The 23,163-nt window shown below is 38.1% G+C and overlaps 1 protein-coding gene across 1 annotated transcript in view; it reads right to left on the bottom strand.

Annotated features, from left to right (window-relative positions):
* Positions 1–19,981, bottom strand: part of SERINC1 (serine incorporator 1) — a 32,290-nt gene extending 12,309 nt beyond the window's left edge. The window contains exons 1-2 of the mRNA XM_005684515.2: positions 19,800–19,981; positions 1,838–1,999 (exon numbers count right to left, since the gene is read on the bottom strand). Of these exons, the coding sequence (XP_005684572.1) occupies positions 1,838–1,999; positions 19,800–19,838 (201 nt within the window). The 5' untranslated portion in view covers positions 19,839–19,981. The remainder of the gene's footprint in view (positions 1–1,837; positions 2,000–19,799) is intronic.

Raw genomic sequence — 23,163 nt, 5'->3', positions numbered from 1 at the left:
AATGAGTGAAACAAACTAATAGTTTCAACTAAAACCATTCATAAGAAGTCAACTGGTTCCATGACAAAACCATTTTGCTTATACCCAGGACTTAAGTAAAATTAACTGAGCATCTATTTATGGCATGTACAATGCTACGTTCACAACTGTGATAAGCTCATTTTCCAAACTTGCATGATTTTTCTTTACCCCAAAGTCAAAAGCAGATAATCATGGTTTAAAATGCAAGTTATCTAACATAAATACTTTCTCAATCTCAAATTTTCTATTGTCATTCATCTTTCCTTGGAGGAAAACTAACTTTTATATGCTGTCTCTGGATCACATTCTCTCTCATCTCTTACGAGTTAGATCCCTTATGACTTCTCAAAAAGCAAATGATTAAATCTCTCCATTCTAAAAATGTTTTAAACTCAGCCTCCCTCTAACACTTCCCATCTTCATCACAAAGATCCTCAAATTAGCAGTTTATACTCACTGGATATGTTTCCTCACAGCCATATAACTTTCCCTCCCAAACCTCCTAGGTCCAGCATTCTTAAAACTACAGCTTTTTTAAGACACCAGACATATACTGGTTGTCAAATCCAATGGCTACTACTTAATCCTCACACTCCTTTACACCATTTTTACAGACATTATTATCCTGTCATTCTCAAAGCTCTGTTCCTAAGATCTACAAAACATGTTTTTGGTTCGCTTCTTTCACTGTTCCTTTAGAGCTTCCCGTTCTCCACCAACCCCCTTCTGTCAAAGTTCTAGCTCTGCTCACTCCAAATCGTCCTCCTCTTCAGCATACGCTGCCACAGTTTGAACTTCATCTCTATCCCTGGTTTGACTGACACACTCGAATTTTTCGCTTCCTGTTGGACACATACAGAGTTACAAATGTAGTGACCTACCGCCAAGACAACATACTATGAACTGAACTAGAGTATATTCTCCCCATCTTCTTTCACAACCTGACTCCCTGGTGCGGGGGCGCAGGAGGAGGGCGGAGGGCAGGGCAGGTGATAAGTTTAATAAAATACCTTTTTCTTCTTTTTCTTAGTTAACAGCAACAGTTTCCTCTCAGTTATCTAGGATCAGAACCTCGTTTATTATTCTATCACTGCCTATATTTAAATCCAGATCCAGTCAATTCTATGTTCAAGGAATCTATTTCAGGCGCTCTATGTCCTTCTTGATTACATCATTTTAACAGCCTCTACACTTAACTGCTTGCCTTTTATCCTAATTATCGAATAAATCTTCCTAAGGCATACATACTTGGCTCAAAAAGCTTTTATCCTCATTCTGCTTCCTGTTTTTCAATTTCTGTATATAAAAATTTCTTGATTCTTAGAATGCCACTTTTTCCACGAGACCCACAGCAATTCTGACATTTCCCTGGCTGGAAATTATCTATTTCCACTTATTATCACAGCACACTTTTCCGCACCACCATCACAATCTCATAAACCACTTTTAGTGTTTGTCTTTCCTAAATAATTATGAACTACTAAAACTGGGATTAAGTATCATTTTCCTTTTTGCAGTATTCTGTTTCCAACACACTGGAAGCAATTTTATGCATAAACATACTGAAGGTTCAAGCTTCCCAGGTGGCACTAGCAGTAAAGAATCTGCCTGCCAATGCAGGAGACCTAAGAGAGGCAGGTCGGCAAGATCCCCTGGAGGAGGGCAGGCCGCCCACTCCAGTATTCTTGCCCAGAGAATCCCCTGGGCAGAAGGCCTGACAGATCACGGTCCATAGCATCACACAACTGAAGTGACTTAGTAGGCACACACACTAAAGGTTCAGTTAATCATTTAAAAAAAAAAAAAAAGGACTTACCTTATTCAGCTGTTCTTCCATTCCAGGTATCAGCATTACACAAGCTACACACACTCCAACAAGCAAGAAAAGCGCATAGATCAACCTGGTTACAGTGGAGTTATTTCCACTAGGACAGCATCGGCACAGCAAACACGGGGCGCTGCCACACAAACACGGTATCTGGAAAAAGAAGGCTACAAGTCAGTACAGTTTAAAGGATACAGTGAACATTTACATTCTATCTACTCAAAAAAGGATGAAGTTAAATTGATTAAAAAGCGATCTGGTTCATAAGTTATAAACTATAAACCTTGGTAACTTCTGGGTAAAAATGAAGCAAAATAAAGCAAAAAAAAAAAAGTGCCCTTTATATCAAGCAAAATGAGTAAATTCAGTTAAAAAGGGAAAAAAAAATAGCAACAAGACCCAAAGTTTAGCTGAGAAAAGAAATGGAATATTCATTAATTATAAGTGGATCTCCAACTCCTACCTTTTAACCCCCAGAAATCAGGCTGAATTCACAAAAGTCTGAGGTTTCTCAGATAGTTAAGAGAAGGAAAAGAAGTAAATTGGTATTTTCACCTTTTCCCTCTTCTGACTTGGTGGTGGTGATAACCACCAAGTAAAAGTTCCTATTAGAATCAGGCAAAATAGGATTAAAAGAACAAGTTGGGTGAGCTAGCGTTCTCTAACAGAATTCCATACTGAACTAGTAGTAGATCCCGGGGGAAAAGGTATCTTCCCGAACACGTGAGGCAAATACAGGTAAAGGACTTTAACAATATCTCAGAAAGGCAAAGTGAAAGTATTCTAGTAACAACTGACCTTAATCTAGGGTGAGCTCCACCACCCACCAGGTAACACAGGAAGGGAGTACTGTAGAAGTCAGACACACTACAGTAACCCATATAAGGTAGGATCAGTATTTATACAAAACTTCAAAAATAAATGGCATGGCAACAACACAAACACACTTTAGCAAAAAATAAACAAACATGCCCCAACCAAAAAAAAAATAAAAAGCATTTGAAAAATCCAATCTGAAATAAAACATAAGTCAGTAAGAAAAGGAAATTCCTGAAAATTGGTTCACCTGAAGCAAAAAGGAGAGTTCAAACAGAAAAGAACAGAACAAGCTGAAAAAGAGGACTGCAGGGCTGAGGAGAAATGAGAAGGGGAAAAGCCTGCTTAAAAAAATAATTAACAAAACAAAACTGGAACAAAACAAAAATGCTGAAAATAAAAATCAGTTCAGTTCATTTGCTCAGTCATGTCCAACTCTTTGTGACTCTATGAACCACAGCATGCCAGGCCTCCCTGCCCATCACCAACTCCCGGAGTCCATCCAAAATATGTCCACTGAGTTGGTGATGTCGTCCAACCATCTCATCCTGTCGTCCCCTTTTCCTCCCGCCTTCAATCTTTCCCAGCATCAGAGTCTTTTCAAATGTCAAATGAGTCAGCTCTTCCTATCAGGTGGCCAAAGTATTGGAGTTTCAGCTTTAGCATCAGTCCTTCCAATGAACACCCAGGACTGATCTCCTTTAGGATGGACTGGTTGGATCTCCTTGCAGTCCAAGGGACTCACACAGTCTTCTCCAACAGCACAGTTCAAGAGCATCAATTCTTTGGCACTCAGCTTTCTTTACAGTCCAACTCTCACATCCATACACGACTACTGGAAAAAGCATAGCCTTGATTAGACAGACCTTTGTTGGCAAAGTAATGTCTCTGCTGAAAATAAAAATACTGACAGATAAATTTTGGATTAAGTACCATAAACTCAGGCCAAGACACAGTAACAGTGACCAGACTTACCCTACTGCCTTAATCCCTGGGGAAAAATAAGATGAAACAATGGTTTTCCAGACAGTTTAACAACAGGCAATTTAGGATACTTAATTTCTAAGAAAGATGAAACAATGTGAAGTCTAGGACTGGCCCAGTTTTTCTGCCTGGGAAGAGTTTCCAGTGTAGGCCAGCAGAGGCCAGCAGTCTACTGAACTGGAGACACAGCTGGGGCAGAGTTGAGAGTTTAGGGAAGTGAAGGCACATAAGAGTTCACAGGACATAAAAAAATAAAGGAGAAAGCTATACTGAGATTGAACTCTGGAGATCTGCAGAGGTTTGCTTCCATTTCTGTCTTCAGCAGAGCACTGATCAGCACATGTATTTGATTAAATTCCTCTAGGGGGCAGGGTGGGGTGCTATTACTACCAATCGTGCGGAAGAAACATTATAATCCTTGAGTAAAATTATAAGATTTTTACTACACAGTATGGGGGGGGGGGTGGTGCGGAAGCTGGCCATAAGGCTAAAAAAGCCATTCTAATCTCACAAACAAAGCCTAAAAGCAAACTTTGAAAAGCTTCTCTTCAAATAACTCACCTATGTCTAAGAATAGCAAGAATAAAAAAAAAAAAAAAAATACAACATATCCAGCTCCCATCAAGGTAAAATTTACAATATCTAACAGCTAATAAGAAATTGGCAGGCATGCCAGTATGGTAAATACAGCTTGTAATGAAGAGCAAAGTCAACAAATAAAAACCAGCCTGAAAATTACACAGATAACTAAATTTAATTATAAAAATGGCATTCCAAAATCACTGAGGACGGTGACTGCAGCCACAAAATTAAAAGACACTTGCCCCTTGGAAGAAAAGCTATGACAAACGTAGACAGCATATTAAAAAGCTGAAACATCACTTTGCCAACAAAGGTCCATATGGTCAAACTATGGTTTTTCTAGTAGTCATGTATGGATGCGAGAGTTGGACCATAAAAAAGACTGGAGTGTCAAAAAATTGTTGCTTTCGAATGTGATGCTGGAGCAGACTCTCGAGAGTCCCTTGGATTGTAAGGAGATCAAACCAGCCAATTAAAGGAAATCAACCCTGAACATTCACTGAAAGGAATGTTGATGAAGCTGAAGCTCTAATACTTTGACCATGTGATATGAAGAGCTATCTCACTGGAAAAGACTGATGCTAGGAAAGATGGAGGGCAGGAGGAGAGAAGGGCGGCAGAGGATGTGATGGTTAGATGGCATCACTGATTCAGTGGACATGAATGTGGGCAAACTCTGAGAGACAGTGAAGGAGAGGGAAACCTGGTGTGCTGTAGTCCATGGGGTTGCAAAGAGCTGAACACGACTTGGTGACTATGTTGCTGTAACGATACTTCATTTGCTCAAGTAGAGTAGAACACAGCATGTCAAAGAGAGACATGGAAGGTTACGTCCATATCAAACTTCTGAAAATGAAAAGTAAAGTATCTGAACCAAAAAGTACACTGCAGAAAAGGCAAATGAACTTGAAGATATAGCAAAAGAAACAATCCAAAATGAAAAAATGATAAAAAGACTAGAACAAAAACAACAGAGAATCAGTGCTGTCAGACAACTTCAAATAGCCTAATACACGTCAAACTGGGGCTTCTGAAAAATAGAGACATGAGAGTCCTTTTGAGGAAGTAATTGCCAAAATGTTCTTAATGAAAACTATAAACTCACAGATCCAAGAAACTAAACGAAAACGCAATGAAAACTACACACCAAGTTACATCATAAACTGTTTAGGGCTTCCTCTGTGGCTCAGTGGTAAAGAATTCACCTGCCAATTCAGGAGACACAGGTTTGATCCCTGGGCAGGGAAGATCCCAGGTGCCGCGGAGCAACTAAGCCCAGGCACGACCACAACTTGTAAGCCTGAGCTTCAGAGCCTGGAAACTGCCACTACTGAGCCTGTGTGCTGCACCTACCGAGGCCAGGGCGTCCCAGAGCCCCGTCACTACAAGAGAAGCCGCCACAGTGAGAAGCTAGTGCACTACAGTGAAGAGCAGCCCCGCTCTCCCAACTGGAGACAAGCCTGTGCAGCAACAAAGGCCAGCGCAGCCAAACAGAAATAAACGGAGTTAAAAGAAGAAAATGGTTTAAAAAAATAAATTGCTTAAAAACAATGATAAACAGAAAAAAATCTTAAAAGCAGTCAGAAAATGAAGGAACCTTATATAAAGAAGAAGAAAGATATTAGACTTCCAGTAAGAAATATTGCAATGCAAAAATCAGTACTGAATGAAGAAAACTATAAGTACAGAAGTTCATACTCAGCAAAGATATCTTTGTAAAGACATTTTTAGGCACAGAAAAAAACCCCAAAATAACAAATCTAAACTATCAGAAATGTGGAAAGAAAGTTACACCAGAAATGTGGATCTACATAAAAGAAATGAACAACAACAAAAAAGAAATGGTCAACTGTGTATTTTTTTTTTTTACATATAAAAGGTTACTTAGAAAAGATTATTACCTTTTTAAAGCAAAACAGCAAAGTATTCTGGGTGGTAATAGCCAAGATGGCAGTACAGTTATTGGATGTGACAGTTACAAACAGGCTATAAAAGGAGACATTCAACTCTGCTACTGTATAAATTAGAAACAGAATGGCTATGACACAAAGGCAGTGTAATAAGTTAAAGATAAATACTATAAACCCTACAGTGACCCTACAGTCTAAAAATGCTAAACAAAGCAATACAGCTAGTAAGCCAAAAGAAAAAAAAAACCACTGAGATACTGCCAATTAATCCAAAATAAGGCAAAAACTAGGGAAAAGAGACCATGAACAGGTAGGATAAACAAAAAACAAATAGAAAGATGGTTGATTTAAGCCCAAACATAATCAATACTCACATTAAGTATGAAGAAACTAAACACTACTAAATAAAAAGCATACTGTCAGATTAAAGAGTTAAGATCCAACCCTATCTTTTCTACAAGAAACCCACTTAAACCAACAGAACTGGTGGAAATTTTTATATATATACACGTATGGGTATATATGTGTCTGTGTATGTATGTATATACACACATATACACATAAACACACATACCAGTATCAGACAAAGTTGATTTCAGAGCAGAGAATTTCATCAGGAACAAAGAGGGCCATTTTATAATAAAAGACATACATGGAGATATAGGATATTCATTAAGGAGACATACAACATATAATCCTAAATATTTCTGCATGTAAAAAAGAACTTCAAAATGCATCAAAGAAAAATTATTAAAACTGAAAGAGTAATAACAAGTCCACATCTATGCTCTTTCATTAACTGAAGTAGGAAAAAACCTCAATATCCATATAGAAAACCTTAAATAATATCATTAATTGTCTCGGACATTCAAGGAATATTCCATCTAACCAAAGCAGAATAAAAATTATTTTCAAAAACACAGAGAACACTTAACCAAAAAAGAGCGTATTCTGGGCCATAAAACAAATCTCAAATCTCAAATATAATCATACATGTTTTCTTGGCCCACAATGGAATTAAATACTGTTCAGTAACCGAAGGATTTATTTCTCCAGAAACTAAATAACACAGTCGAACTCACAAGCAGAAGAGGTCAAAAAGAAACAGAATGAAAATAAGGTATCAGATTTTTGGAATGTACCAAAAGCCATGTTTAAAAGAAACCTACAGTTTTAAGTGGCTATGTTAGACAAAAATAAATAAATCAATGACCAGAGCTTTCATCTTAAGTTATTAAATGAGCAAATTATAGCCAAAATAGACAGAATAAAAGAAATGATAAAGATAAATCCATGAGGTAAAAAACAGAAAAGAAGAAAGACAGTGAAGCTAGTTTTAGAAGACCATTATAATTTAGAAACCTAGTCAGACTGATCAGGTTAAAAAAAATAGCAAGAAAGTGAACATACAAATCCTCAGAACCAGAAATGAGAGAGAAGGTATTACTATCAATCCTGTGAGCATCAAAGGATTATAAGAGAAAACTATGAGCGATTTTACTGAATAATTCAACAGCTTAGATAAAACAGATAAGCTCCATGAAAAATCCAAACTACCAAAAATCATTCGATGAGAAATATATAAGATGAATGGTCCTGTTTCTATTCAAGGAACTGAATTTGTAGTTAAAAACCTTCACAGGCAAAGATAGCCTCACTAGTGAATTCCACTGAACATTTAAAGAATAAATCAAACCAACTCTACCCAGATTCTTCCGGAAAACTAAAGAGGCACAAAACTGATATAAAATCAAGGAAACAACATACTGATATCCTTTATGAACATTACAAAAAAAAAAAATAATAATCCCTAATATCCTGTCAAGTGAATAATACAAAAAGTATACAAAGATCTCCTGTTCCATTTTCACGAATAAGGAGACTGGAAACCATGACTCCATCCTAAAGAAAAGAAAACAGCAAAGAGATTCAAAAAATCAACAGTTCTAAGATCCATAAGTTATGTGAGGACACAGGGTAAGTCTCTGCCCCCTAGACTGAAAGACAGGGAATCACCGCTTATTAGTGTCCACAAGTGGAAACTGACTTGGGAACCAGTGTGCAGGAAGGAAATCCTGAAAGATAATTGAAGATCTGCTGGAGCCTCATAGTGGACAAGTCTGAGTTAAAAAAACCGGGAAAACCCAGTTAAAGGGCCCTACAGATTTGTGAATTTTACTACTAGTTCAATCAGGTTCTCATAGTAAACATGAGAGAAAAATTCCTTCCAGCTTCTTGTAGGAAAGGAGAGATCCATTTTAAAATATATTAGAACACTTTTTTTCTGAACACCTGACCTTAAGAGAAACTAGTTAAATAGAGTCTAACTTATTTAGAGGATAAATAACCTAGGGGAAGAGAAGTACTCAACTCTAGCTATTCAAGCCATCCTCTCCCATTTATAGGGGGACGGAGGGGAGACTGAGAAACATTAGGAAGTTCACAATCCAGAGGCATAAGCTTGCTAAAAGACCAAAATCTAATCAGAGAATAATGGAATGTTTCTCTTTCACCCACACCCCACCAGGACACAATCAAGTTCCTTTTACCTGGTACATAGTGTCTGGCTATCAGGAAAATTACTGACATTACAAAAGGCAAAAAACACAATCTGAAGAGACACAGCAAGCGTCAAAACCAGACGTAGCAGAGATGTTAAGTTTATTAAACCAAAAATATAAAATAACATACGTTAAGGGTTCTACTGAATAAAGTAGATAGCATACAAGAAGCAAAAATGAAATCCTTCAAAAAAAAATTTGCTAGAAACAAAAAACAGTAGCAGAAATGAAAAATGCAGACATGGTTGAGGATATAATTTCTGAGAGTAAGGCTGTATCAATAGAAATTTTCCAAACTGAAAAGCCAAGAGAGTAAATACTGACATTATGTTCAACAAAATATCCAAGAACTGTCAGATAACTGCAAATGGTAAAACATAATGTGAATATCACAAGGAAAAGAAATATTTTTTTAAATGACAGACTTCCCCTAAATTAACATCAGACATACATACCCCACCCTCCACACACACACACACACAAACAAAAAACAAACAAACACAAAAACACCACCACCAACAAAAACCCCTACACCTAGATAAATCGCTTTGAAGCAACAGAAAATACAATATCCTGGAAGAAGCCAGAGGAAAAACACCTTACCTACAGAGAAACAAAGATGAATTATCAATATATTCAAGTTTTCCTCAGACACCACGCAAACAAGAGTAAAGTGAAATATTTTAGTGTTGAGAGAAAACAACCCGCCAACCTGTAGTTCTATACTCTGCAAATTATCCTTCAAAAGAAGAAGAAATACTTTCTCAAATAAAATGGAATCTGTTGCCAAACTGTAGCCTTGCTTGCAAGAAATGTTCAAAATTCTCTAGAGGAGGAAAATAATATAATTCAGAAACTCTACATATAAAATTACTTTTATAAATAAATGTAAAATTAAAACTTACTTTTCTTATTCTTAGTTGAGCTAACTTGTTTGCTCAAAATAAGAGCAACAATGTACTGTTACAGATGCACATGTATGTTATGCCTATACACATACTTCTGCATACATGTGTGCAGATACATAGGCGTGTGTGTGCGTTTCATGAATGACAGTAATGCAGAAGGGACAGGAGACAGGAATTAGGATTGTTTTCCTATTATAAGGTATTAACACTAGCTGTAAAGTGGTATAGCATTATACTGAAGTGTGTAGTGTCGTAGTACGCTGTTACTTCAAAGTGGATAAGCTGTAAATGTTAATTTCAAATTCTGGAGTGCTACAGACCGAAAATCATATGACGAAAATCTAATGCACAAGGTGATGCTGTTATGAGATGGGGCCTTTGGGAAGAATTAGGTCCAAAGGGCAGAGCCCTCATGAATGAGGTTAGTGCTCTCATAAAGGAGGCAGAGAGAGCGCCTCACCTCTTCAACTAAATGTGGACACATCAGCAAGCTGGCATCTGCAACCCTGAAGAGGCCTTCACCAGGTACAAAAGATAGGCATGCGGGCGCCCTAATCTTGGACTGCCAACCTCCAGCACTGTGAGAAACAAATTTCTGTTGTTCACATGCCACCCAGCCTGTGGTATTGTTACAATAGCCCAAATGGACTAATAAATTGGGCAACAACCGAAAAAGAAGTAACACTTCATAAAAGTTAAAAGATGTTTAACTGATATGCTAAAAAGGGAGAGAAAATGGAATCATACACAGTGCTTAATTTAAACACCCTTCTCCCTCAACACACAACAGGAAAAACAAGAGCAACAAACAGAAAACAGTAACAAATACGGTAAATACCAGTCCAAATCTATCAGTAATCACCTTGGAGTTCAGAGGCCTAAATTTATTCAATTAAGACAGACTGTCAGAGTGTTCGAAAAACAAGACCCAGTTATACTGTCTACAAGAAAGTCACTTTAAATATAAAGACACACAGAATAAAAGCAAACGGAAGGGGGAAAAATATAACATGTGAACACTAAATGAGAGGAAGTGTAGCTGCACTAGTTCCAGGTAGAGCAGACTTCAAAACAAGGAAAGTTACCTGGAAGAAAGAAAGACACTACGTAATGATAAAGGGACCCAATTCTCCAGGAAGATGTTATCAATTCTAAATATTTATGCACCTAATGACAGAGCATCAAACTGTGAATGCAAAAACCGCTAAAACTGCAAGCAGACACAGATGACTCCACTGTCACAGCTTAAAGAGACTCCAGTATCTCTCAGAGATGGACAGGCTGAGCTAGCCGAAAATCAGTGAGGAGAGGGCGCTCGCCACCAATCAAATGGGTGCCTGACGTCTACAGACCACTCTACCCTACAACCAGAGAACACACGTTCTTCTCCAAGATGACATGGAATATTAACCGAAACCACACTGTTGACAATAAAACACACTATCAAACTTGGAAGAGCACTGACTGCTCTCAGACTACAAATCAACTAGGAATCAACAGCACAATGGTAACTGGAAAATCCCCCAAATTCTTAAAGCAATGTACGTATCTAAAATAAACACAGAAGTCAAAGAAGTCTCAAGAGAAATTTTTAAAAATCTGAATTAAAATAATAACACAGTTTACAGAAACTTATGGGATGTAGTGAAAGCAGTGCTTTTAGGCAAATTTACAGCACTGAATGCATTTACCAGAAAAGAAAATCTAAAATCAATCATCTAAGCTTCCATCTTAGGAAACTAGAAAAAGAAATGCAAACTAAACTGAAAGAAAATAGAAAAAAAGAACTAGACGAGACACCAATGCAATCAAAGACAGAAAATAGAGAAAAACCAGTGAAAACAAAACGCGGTTCTTTCATCAATAGAAATAAGCCCCCAGCCAGGCTAACTAACAAAAAAGGTAACACAGATCACTAACGTTAGAAATGAAAGAGAGGTCACTGTAGGTCCTGTGGACATGAAAAGGATAATGAAAGAATACAATGAACAATTCTATGCCCACAAATTTGAGAACCTACATAAATGGAAAAAACTCTTGAAAGATACAAGCTGCTAAAACTCACACACAAGAAACAATCTGAATAGACCTCTATTACAGAAATGTAATCAATAATTACCAGCCTTCCAAAACAGCACTAGGCACAGGGAGGGTCACCGGTGAATTTACATCAATTCCCTACAATCTCAGAGAACACAAGGAGAGGGAATACCTTCTAACTTATTCTATAAAATAAGCATCATTCTAATAACAAACCCTGACAAACACATTATAATAAAAGATTAGCCTTTCTCATGAATAAAGGCATAAATTCTCAATAAAATATTAGCAAATTAAATCCAACAATATAAGAAAAAGAATTACACACCACAACCAAGTGGGATTTATCCCAAAAGGCAAGACTGGCTCACATTCAAATAGTTAGGACTCATGTAAATTACAGACTTTGGGAGATGATGATGAGTTAGTGTAGGCTTAGTAACTAACAAATGCACCTCTCTGGTGGGCAATGTTTGCAACAAGGGAGGCTATGCATATCGGGACACAGGGCATATATGGGAAATCTCTATCTTCCTCTCAATTTTTCTGTAAAGCTAAACCTGATTTTTAAAAATAGTTTTAAAAAAGCATACAAAAGGTTAATACACTGTAATCAGGTGCGGTTGAGCTCGGAGAAAGCAAATTTGGTTAAGCTTTTGAAATTCAATCAAATTAGTTTACCACATTAACAGACTGAAGAAGAAAATTACCACCAGGGCCATCTCACACAATGCAAAAAAGTAATTTGAAAAATTCAATACCCATTCATTATAAAACAAATTTAAAAACTCACCTAGAACCAGACATCTGGGAGTGTGAGGTCAACTGGGCCTTAGGAAGCATTACTAAGGACAAAGTGGAGGTGATGGAATTCCAGCTAAGCTATTTCAAATCCTAAAAGGTGATGCTGTGAAAGTGCTGCACTCAATATGCCAGCATATTTGGAAAATTGAGCAGTGGCCACAGGACTGGAAAAGGTCAGTTTTCATTCCAATCCCAAAAAAGGGCAATGACAAAGAATGTTCACTACCACACAACTGCACTCATTTCACATGCTAGCAAGGGCATGCTCAAAATCTTCCAAGCTAGGCTTCAACAGTACGTGAACTGAGAACTCCAGATGGACAAGCTAGATTTAGAAAAGGCAGAGGGACCAGAGATCAAATGGCCAACATCTGCTGATCACAGAAAAAGCAAGAAAATTCCAGAAAAACATTTCCTGCTCCACTGACTACACTAACGTTTTTGACTGTGTGGATCACTACAAACTGTGGACAATTCTTAAACAGAAGGGAATACCAGACCACCCGACCTGCCTTCTGAGAAATCTGTATGCAGGTCAAGAAGCAACAGTTACAACCAGACTGGAACAGACTGGTTCCAAATTGGGAAGAAGTGTGTCAAGGCTATATATTGTCACCCTGCTTATTTAACTTATATGCAGACTGTATCACGTGAAATGCCAGGCTAGATGAAACACAAGCTGGAATCAAGACTGCAGGGAGAAATATCAATAACCTCAGATAGGCAGATGACTCCACTCTTAGGGTAGGAAGCAAAGAGGAACTAAAGAGCCTCTTGATGAAGATGAAGGAGGAGAGGGAAAAAGCAGGCTTAAAACTTAACATTCAAAAAGCAAAGATCATGGCATCCAGTCCCATCACTTCATGGCAAATAGGTGGGGAAACAGTGGAAACAGTGACAGATTTAATTTTCTTGGGCTCCAAAATCACTGTGGACAGTGACTGCAGCCATGAAATTAAAAGATGCTTGGTCTCTGACATCACTTTGCTGACAAAGGTCCATATAGTCAAAGCTATGGTTTTTCCAGTAGTCATGTATGGATGTGAGAGTTGGACCATAAAGAAGGCTGAGTGCCCAAGATTTGATGTTTTCGAACTGAGTTGTTAGAGAAGACTCTTGAGAGTGCAAGGCGACCGAACCAGTCAATCCTAAAGGAAATCAGTCCTGGATATTCATTGGAAGGATTGATGTTGAAGCTGAAGCTCCAATACTCTGGCCACCTGATTTGAAGTGCCGCCTCATCGGAATAGACCCTAACGCTGGGAAAGGCTGAAGGCAGGAGAAGGGAATGACAGAAGATGAGATGGCATTACTGACTCAATGGACATGAGTTTGAGCAAGGTCCAGGAGATGGTGAAGGACAGGAAAGCCTGGTGTGCTGCAGTCCATGGGGTCACAAAGCATGAGACATGACTGAGCAACTGAAGAACAGAAAAAACTTTCAGCAAACAAACAGAATATGCTTGACTTGAGGATACCTTTAATTATCTTGTAGATGCTATGATAAAAGGCATTTACAAAACAAAAAATAAAGTAAGACAAGAAAAATAAAGAAAAGTACATACTTTGGAAAGGAAGAGATAAAGCTGCTTTCCTTCACACATAATTGTCAACATGAAAAATCCCAAAGAACTTACAAAATGCTACCAGAACTACAAGGAAGTTTAATAAGGTCACAGGACACAAGGTCAGTATATACGTATCAATTATACTTCTGCACACTAACAACAAACAACTGGAAAGTGAAACTAAACAAAAATACTTATAAACCTAGTAAAATATACACCAGCTTTCAAATGATGAAAATTAAAAAAAAAACTGATGAAAGAAATCAAATATTTAAGTTAATGGCATGATAAACTGAGTTCATGGATTGGAAGACTCCTCATTTAGGTAACAATTCTTTCCAAACTGACCTATAAATTTAACCCAAGCCCAGTCATAATTCCAGCAGGTGTTTGGTAGCAACAAACTGCTGCTTCTAAAACTTTTAGAGAAAGGCAAAAGAACTAGAAGAGCCCAAAGAATGTTGAAAGAGTAGGAAGAATCACACTACCTGATTTCAAGATTAACTTGAAAGCAACACTAATCAAACTAGGGTAATTTACACAAAACTATGGACACAAATAACAGAACAACAGTTAAGAAAAACAAATATGGTAAAGAGGCTTTTGCTAAAAGTGCCAAAGCAGATCAATACAGAAAGCACAATCATTTCTACTCTTTGAAAGCCATCACTATGAGAATGAAAAGACAAGCCACAGACTTGAAGGACATATCTGCTGGTGGGAATACAACCTGGTATGACCATCTTGGAGATAAATTTGAAAATTTCTTATAAGTCAAATGTACATTTACCATATGATTTAGCAATCCCACTGCAAGATAGTTAGGTAAATAAAATAATAAGTTATAGACACACAAGAGAACTTTATAGGAACGCTAACAGCTACTTCATTTCCAAAATCTGGAAATGACCCTCAGCTGTTGGAGACAAGCTGTGGAGCAATGGAATCCAAGCAATGGTATACTATGTAATGATAAAAAGGAAGAAATTACGAACAGACACCATAATATGAATGAATCTTAAATGAATTATACTAATTCACTGAGTAAAAGAAGCCACACTCTGAAGGCTATATGCTGTATGATTCCATTTACAGGACATTCTGGAAAGGCAAAACTGTAAAAAAAACCCAGGGATTGTCCAGAATGCAGATGGCATAACTTTTTAAGGTGACAAATGTTCTTTAGTGGCTACACAACTACATGATTTGTCAAAGCTCACAGAACCACACACTACAAAGTATGAATTTTATATAAATTAAATCAACTAAAGAAAAATGACAAAAATATAGGAAAAATAATATGGAAGAAAAAAGAAGACAACGTAACAGAATTAACTCATGTCTTTAAAATGGAGAATCCTTTAAATAAATGTAACAAAAAGGACATTCAAAGATACAATAAGAACTTCTTTAAAGAAATAAATCTGTATCTTCAGAAAAATCCACTATTTTCTAGAAGAATAAAAAGTGATAAAAGATTTAAAGTCAGACATATTCGGTTAATTTTAAAGATAAATAAAACTCTTCAGACACCCAGGCAGAAGCTGCTGATGCTGTGTATATGAGACATGTTAAAAGGAAATGGCTACCAGGGCAGGGTAAGACAGAACACAATCCATAGAAATATCTCAAGTCCTGAAAGAACAGGTATACTATTATACCAGTCCACAATGTTTCTCAAGAAAGCAAGAGGCATTTTTAAATATGAAAAAATTCAGGGATTTCAACATTCATGAATTCTTTTTGAAAAAAATCTATTAGATGACCCGATTTGGTCAATTAGGAGATGACACATAAAAAAAGAAACAAAACTGAGAGAAGCTATGGTTAAAAAAATTAAGAAAGAATGCTCTGAACTATGAATCCACTTAAGAGTAGAACAGTGGTTTTCCATCAGAATCACTGGAGAGAATATTAAACCACAATGCTGGGACCCAGTCAGCATTTCCAGTAAGTTTAGTCCAGGATATTCTTTAAGAATGACTGGTTTAGTTCTAAGATTAAACAACTGAGGGAATTATGGTTATAAAACAAAACAGTCATATAAAAAATAATACAAAGAAATTCTAGTTACAGTTGGCAAAATGAATATATGAATTACTTTAGAAACACCAATAAAATGAAAAATAAAAGATTCTTAACAGAAGGAATAAAATTAAAAGGTAAACAAATTAAAAAAAACAGAATAATACTGAGTTAACAGGTCAGAAAGTTAAATTCTAAATCATCAAAGGAAAAAAGTTAAGAAACAAAATTTGTACAGGATCCTCAAACCGATCAGGGATAGGTGGTACCACGTAACTCCATAAGAGAGGCTGAAGGTAGAGGTGAAAATAAAATGCTTAGTTGAAGTCATTTTTTAAAGTGCAGTTAAGACCCTTAGATTTCATTTCATTTCTTATACTGGCCAACTGAAGAGGATAAGGCAGGATTTTTCAACTATGGCACTATTGACATCTGGGGCCAAATAAGTCTTTGCTGTTGAGGGCTACCCTGTGTATGGTAAAACATTTCGCAGGATTCCTGTCTTCTATCCACCTGACACTCTTAGCACCTTATCCCAAGTTGTGACAATGAAAAGTATCTTCAGGCATTGTCCAATGTTCCCTCGGGGACAGCTGAGAACCACTGCTCTAGAAACATCTCTTGAGAGAACTCTTTCATAACCTCTCCTGATGAAGTATTCAACACTCAGCAATTCCTTTACTTTTCCATTCTTCTGTTAAATTCAGAAAAAAATATGTTCAGCACGCTACCACTCCTTAAAAAAATATTTGTTTATTCATCCATGTGTATGCATGCATTGAGAGAGCAGAAATGTGGTGGGATTTTGTTGGTGACATTTACATTTTGTACTCTGCACTGCTTGGCTATTTATAGCAACTATGAATCATTTCTACAAAATCAAGTCATTGTACTAAAAAATAAAAATCTAGCAAGAGACTGCACAAAATAAGCAGGCAGGAATCACAAGCTTCTTCTCAATTACTTAACATCTTGGGCAAAAAATGATAGTTATTGTATACAAAATACAGTGATTCAAAAAGTCAACCCTACTCACTGCTGCTGCTGCTGCTGCTGCTGCTAAGTCGCTTCAGTCGTGTCCGACTCTGTGCGACCCCATAGACGGCATCCCACCAGGCTCCCCCGTCCCTGGGATCCTCCAGGCAAGAACACTGGAGTGGGTTGCCGTGTCCTTCTCCAATGCATGAAAGTGAAAAGTGAAACTGATGTCGCTCAGTCATGTCCGACTCTTAGCGACCCCATGGACTGCAGCCCACCAGGCTCCTCTGCCCATGGGATTCCCCAGGCAAGGGTACTGGAGTGGGTTGCCGCTGCCTTCTCCGACGCTACTCACTAGCATCATTTTAAGACTGGGATGGGGTAAGCACTTAAGTAAGCATCAATTGCTGGTGATGCTGTAGTTACAGGATTAGGTGGCAGGTCCATTTGTGTTTATAAAAATGCTTAATCACCAATCAGATAGATAGCCATGCCTGAACCAAGGATTACGATCAATCTAATTCTAGACCACTCAACAGCAAAAACACAAAACAAAAACCCCCACAAAATGAAATTTAAAATATTAAACACTCCAATCTCTGTGATACACAATAGTATCACAAGTAATTTTTTACACTTTTTTCCATAGTTCAGACATTTTCTACCATTTTCTGAAACAAACAAAAAAATCTCTGTAAAAACTGATTAAGTCTAAAGAAACTTGAGCAAAGAAAGAATGAGGTTCATTTTCATTCTGGCTTAACTGATCTAAGTTAATGATCTGAACACTTGAATATTTGACTAAATTTCAGTATGTTAAAACCTCTAAGTAAATGAGCATATTGACTGTTAAGATCATGGAAGAAAGGGATCTGTAAAATACAAGGCATATTCTCTTTTAATTGCTACTGAACTGCACTAAAATTGAACAATTCAGAAATAAAGAGACAGAGACACCCGGAAAGAAAGGGGAAAAAATCACCAGAATTGCCTAGAACCATGATGAGCAGCCTTAGCCACCTAGCCTCTCTAACCACCAGAGACCTAATTACTGGAAGGTAAGAAAGTGTTTCCTTGTTACCATCTTTCCAATGCACCTTCACGTTAACAGTAACTAAACAGTACTAACAGTACTAACAGCTACTGTTAGTAGCTAACAGTAACTAAAAGGCTGTGTCTGTAGAACTGTGACTAAGTGGAGAACTAAGTTGTAAAAATTTTAATAGGAATGTAATTTTCCCCACATTGTTCACTAAAACGATTTAAAACACATGTTTTTATTAATCCCCCAAATCTTTTTTTAACCATAATCGTCCTCAAGGCAAAAAAGACTGCTCATCACAGGTCTAGAAATTGAAAACAAAATGGAAAACATGTATCCCTACTATATAAAGAACATGCCCATTTGCTAACTGGACAAAATCTGACTTTACAAATAGAATTACACAACATCTCACCCTCCTCAATTAAAACAATTCTATAATCATTTTGCAATACATTATTACCCTAAATATGCCTCTTATAAGATACTCAATGGTTTCAAGTAGATTCTCTACTTTCAGACTGAGATAAAAATATACCAGCTTTGAAAGAAAGAAAAATATACCAGTTTTCTATGCCCAGCTACAAGGAAAAAAAAAAAAAATGTGTATGTGTGTAAAACCAAGACAATGACCTGGGTTGGAGTAACCTCTATGTAGCATTTTACTAAAATTTAACATTTATAGTTCAAGCCACATTGAAAACTTTTTAAAAAGAGATATGCAAAAACAACAGAAATGCTACCTAATGTATATAATGGAGTCATCTGGGCAGTCAGACAAGCAATTATTAGAAATAGAATTTAGAAACCATGGGTTAAAGAACTAAGATTTGAACCCTAATATCTCGCCCCATATTACAAATACCTTTATTAACTGTAAAGTCAATTTTTGTCTATTGGGGGATGGGGGAGTGTTTATATCAAACTCAAATTTATTTGTACCACCCGAATCAAACAAATCCTGCCACTATAATGAAGAATGGTTTTTCACTCTAACAACGCTATCTAATCAAAATGCAACGTACACCAAATTAAAAGTGAGATGTCCAATTACACAAGCATCTTTCTGTCAAAAAACAGGTATCTGATAACCACAGAACTGACCAGCTTTTTCAAACACATATTTGAGAAATACATAGTTTTCTCATATCATTAAGCTCGAGGATTCACTTGCAGAGCTGGGACTATTTAAAAAGGCTGTAACTATATCAGTATTACTGCCGGGCTGCCCCACATATCCGTCATTTAACTGCAGTCTGCGCGACAGAACAAAGAGGCCTCCGGGGATGACAGTGCTGCAGTCTGAGGTCGCTGGGAGGAGATAACGAGAAGAGATGGGGTACTCCACCAAACGAAGCGGCCTAAGGCCTTTGCAGAAAGGGCCCAGGCAGACAGAAGACATAAAGGACAAAAAGGGGCCTGGAAGAATAGGGAATCGCCTTCACGAAAAGCGGGTGGGGAGGAAAAACTACCAGCTCTCAGCTCGGAACCTCCCCTCCGGGTCACTCACTCATGGCCACTGCTCCTCGTGGCTACCCGGCTCGGCTCTTCCAAAGAATCAGGGCCGCGAAGCTGTGGCGGAGTGGCCAAGGGAGACAGGGAGAAAACGGGGAAGAAAGGCCTCCCTGTTGGGTGGGGTAGCACGGTCCCGCCGGGCCTCACCCAGGCCTGCTCGGGGGCTTTTCTCTTTCATCTCTGACGCCAGCACCCCTCAGGCCGCTACCAGCCAACTTACCCAGCTCGCCATGGAGCACAGCCCCAACACGCTCCCCATCTCCGCAACGTCGCAGGAGCAGCGTATGCCAACAAGATGGAGACACCACCTTCTCTCGCCTTTCCCAGCTTATTTACTAACTACAACCCACTTCCGGCGCAGAGCCCACCCCGCCCCTCAGCCTGCGTCACTTCCTTCGCGGCCTGGGCCGGCAGGGGCAGGGCATCGTGCTGGGTTCCGCACGCGCCGCCCTGGATTCCTGGCCTCTGTCGTTCCGCGATAACTCTGCTAATTCAGCTGGCAAAAAGCGTCTTGTTTTCCCACTTTCGCACTTATGTTCTCGATTTATTCCTGAAGCCCACTTATTTCTATTCATTTGGGTGCTTCCAATTCTATCACTGTTTGCGGTTTTAACATTTTAATACCTTGTCCTATTAAGATGTTACAAGAAGTTTGCACATTTAAAATGTGTAAATTAGTTAGATAAGACTTACAAATAACAACGGAAACATGTTATTGATTTATTGAATGTCACGAGCTGTCGAGGAGACATTCATCACCCAATAAGCTATAAACATCTTTAAAATTATTTTGACCTACAAAAAAGGTAAAGTGAAAAACGTTGTAATTGTGAACTTTCCTGTCTTCAAGAAATAACATTTCAAACCATTGCTCCCGATTGCATCGCTCCTTATCCTCCACCAAAAGATGGTCATAATGAATGAAGGTCAGAGCCGAACCGGCAATCTGTGCTAGGATGTCTTCAATTTACTGATTTGCAAATTGCTCTTCAAAGTGGTTTTAACCAATGTAAACTTTCTCCAGCAGTGAGAATTGTGTGTCACATTTTTATCAGCCTGGGGTTTCTCACACTCTAATTTAACTAATAAAGAGAAGTGAAATGTCTCATTATATTGTCAACCGGCATTTCCCTGATAACTAGTAAGGTTAAGAACTTGTAATTTACCATTGGGGCATCCTCTTCTGAATAAAATGCCTTTTCAAGTATTTTGCCCATTCATCAATTGGGTTATCTATCTATTCTTTACTGATTTGTAGATGGTTTTAATGTATTTTTGGATACAAATTCTTTGTTATGTGTGGAGCAATATACATCCCCCAATCTGGACTTCCTTTTTCTTTTTGTGGTATCCTCTGAAGATTTGGCAACCCACTCCAGTATTCCTGCCTGGAAAATGCTGTGGACAGAGGAGCTTGGCAGGCTACAGTCCATGGAGTTTCAAAGAGTCGAACACGACTGAGCGACTTAACACTTTTTGAGGACACCTTAACAAGTTTTAAAATTTCTTATAACATAGTCAAATGTAACAAACTTGATCCTAAAGTTACATGATTTTGTTGTTTAGAACTCCTCACTAGTATCAAGATTTTAAAGACATTTTCCTCCATATATTTTCTTCTACTTTTAAAGTTTTGCTCTTAAATGCTTAGGTTTTAATCCACTTAAAGAACTGATTTTGGGGTATGGTAGGAGGTGAAATCCAATCAATGATGTGATGGTAAACTGGCTCTCCGGGGGGAAAAATAGCCCTGATACATAGCATTTGCAGATTTCTAGTATAAATACTCCCACTATGGCAATTCCCATCAATCAGTGTTTTAAGAAGACACTTGTGAAATTCCTGACCATTTAGGAATGGTTTGATCTAGTGCCAACATACTACCAAGTCCGACTGTATTCTAGTTTTTCTTATAGACAACCAGTTGTCCTAGTATAAACAAGAGAATAATAATCCTTTCTCTCTCATCTGTAATACCATTGCTGTCATACATCAATTCCCATACCCATATTTCTGAACTTTATGGATTGGGTTGTCTATACATAGTTTACTAACACATAGATTTAATTACAGTTGTCTCCCTAATAAATAGTTTTAATTATGGTTGCTTTAAAACAAATCTTGATAATCAGTCCTGAATATTCATTGGAGGGACTGATGTTGAAGCTGAAACCCCAATACTTTGGCCACCTCAGGTGAAGAGTTGACTCATTGGATAAGACCTTGATACTGGGAGGGATTGGGGGCAGGAGGAGAAGGGGACGACAGAGGATGAGATGGCTGGATGGCATCACCAACTCGATGGACATGAGTTTGGGTGAACTCCAGGACTTGGTGATGGACAGGGAGGCCTGGCGTGCTGTGATTCATGGGGTCGCAAAGAGTCGGACACGACTGAGCAACTGAATTGAACTAAACTGAAGGAACAATATATCCATTCGTTGTAAATCAATAGTAAGGTAAATAATTATTAGCTATAAAATAATTATTATAATTATTATTATAAGGTAAATAATTAACAAATTGTCTACTTGCCGACTGTATGCTATGCTATATATATGCTAAGTCGCTTCAGTCGTGTCCAACTCTGTGTGACCCCATCGACGGCAGCCTACCAGGCTCCCCCATCCCTGGGATTCTCCAGGCAAGAACACTGGAGTGGGTTGCCATTTCCTTCTCCAATGCATGAAAGTGAAAAGTGAAAGGGAAGTCAGTTGCTCAGTCGTGTCCGACTCTTAGCGACCCCATGGACTGAAGCCTACCAGGCTCCGCCATCGGGATTTTCCACTTGCCGACTGTGAGAGAGTTAAAAAGATGGCTTTTTAAGATTTGTATTCAAACACAATCCAATACATGTTTTCAGTACAAACCAGCAATTCAGGAGGAGCAGTTTCCCCAGGCTACTTTTTATAGCACATCAAAGTCATAATGCCAAAGCACAAATTACTAAAGGTAAGTAAATTAGGAGTTTTAAAAGATGCTAATTGCTTAGTTCTCTTATGGTGTGACCTGATTCAGGAGTCGAATTTAAAATATCTCAAATGGGCAGTTTTCAAAAATATTAGAATAATAATTTTTTGAGGTGGTATTAGGTAGCCACCCTCAGAAAGATTTCAAGTAAGTTTGGGTAAGTTTCAAGTAAGTTTTCCAATGCCTGGGAAATCCCATGGACAGAGGAGCCTGGTAGGCTGCAGTCCACGGGGTCGCTAAGAGTCGGACACGACTGAGCGACTTCACTTTCACTTTTCACTTTCATGCATTGGAGAAGGAAATGGCAACCCACTCTAGTGTTCTTGCCTGGAGAATCCTGGGGATAGGGGAGCCTGGTGGGCTGCCGTCTATGGGGTTGCACAGAGTCGGACATGACTGAAGCGACTTACCACCAGCAGCACACTATATTCTTGTGATTAATGTTGCACATTAACATTGGAAACTTATTTGACTTTTAAAAACCTTTTTTTTCCTCCATGAATTATGTGTTAATATCTCTCATGAAGGATGGACTGCCTAGACTCCTGGCCATCCTCCTAAAATATAACTTTCCATAATTGAGCTTTTTGATCATTAGATCAAAAGACTAGATC

This window comes from Capra hircus, chromosome 9 (assembly GCF_001704415.2).
Source record: "Capra hircus breed San Clemente chromosome 9, ASM170441v1, whole genome shotgun sequence".
NCBI classification, from domain to species: Eukaryota; Metazoa; Chordata; class Mammalia; order Artiodactyla; family Bovidae; genus Capra; species Capra hircus.
Note: the sequence above shows the minus strand (reverse complement) of the source record. Positions and strands in the feature narration are given on the sequence as shown.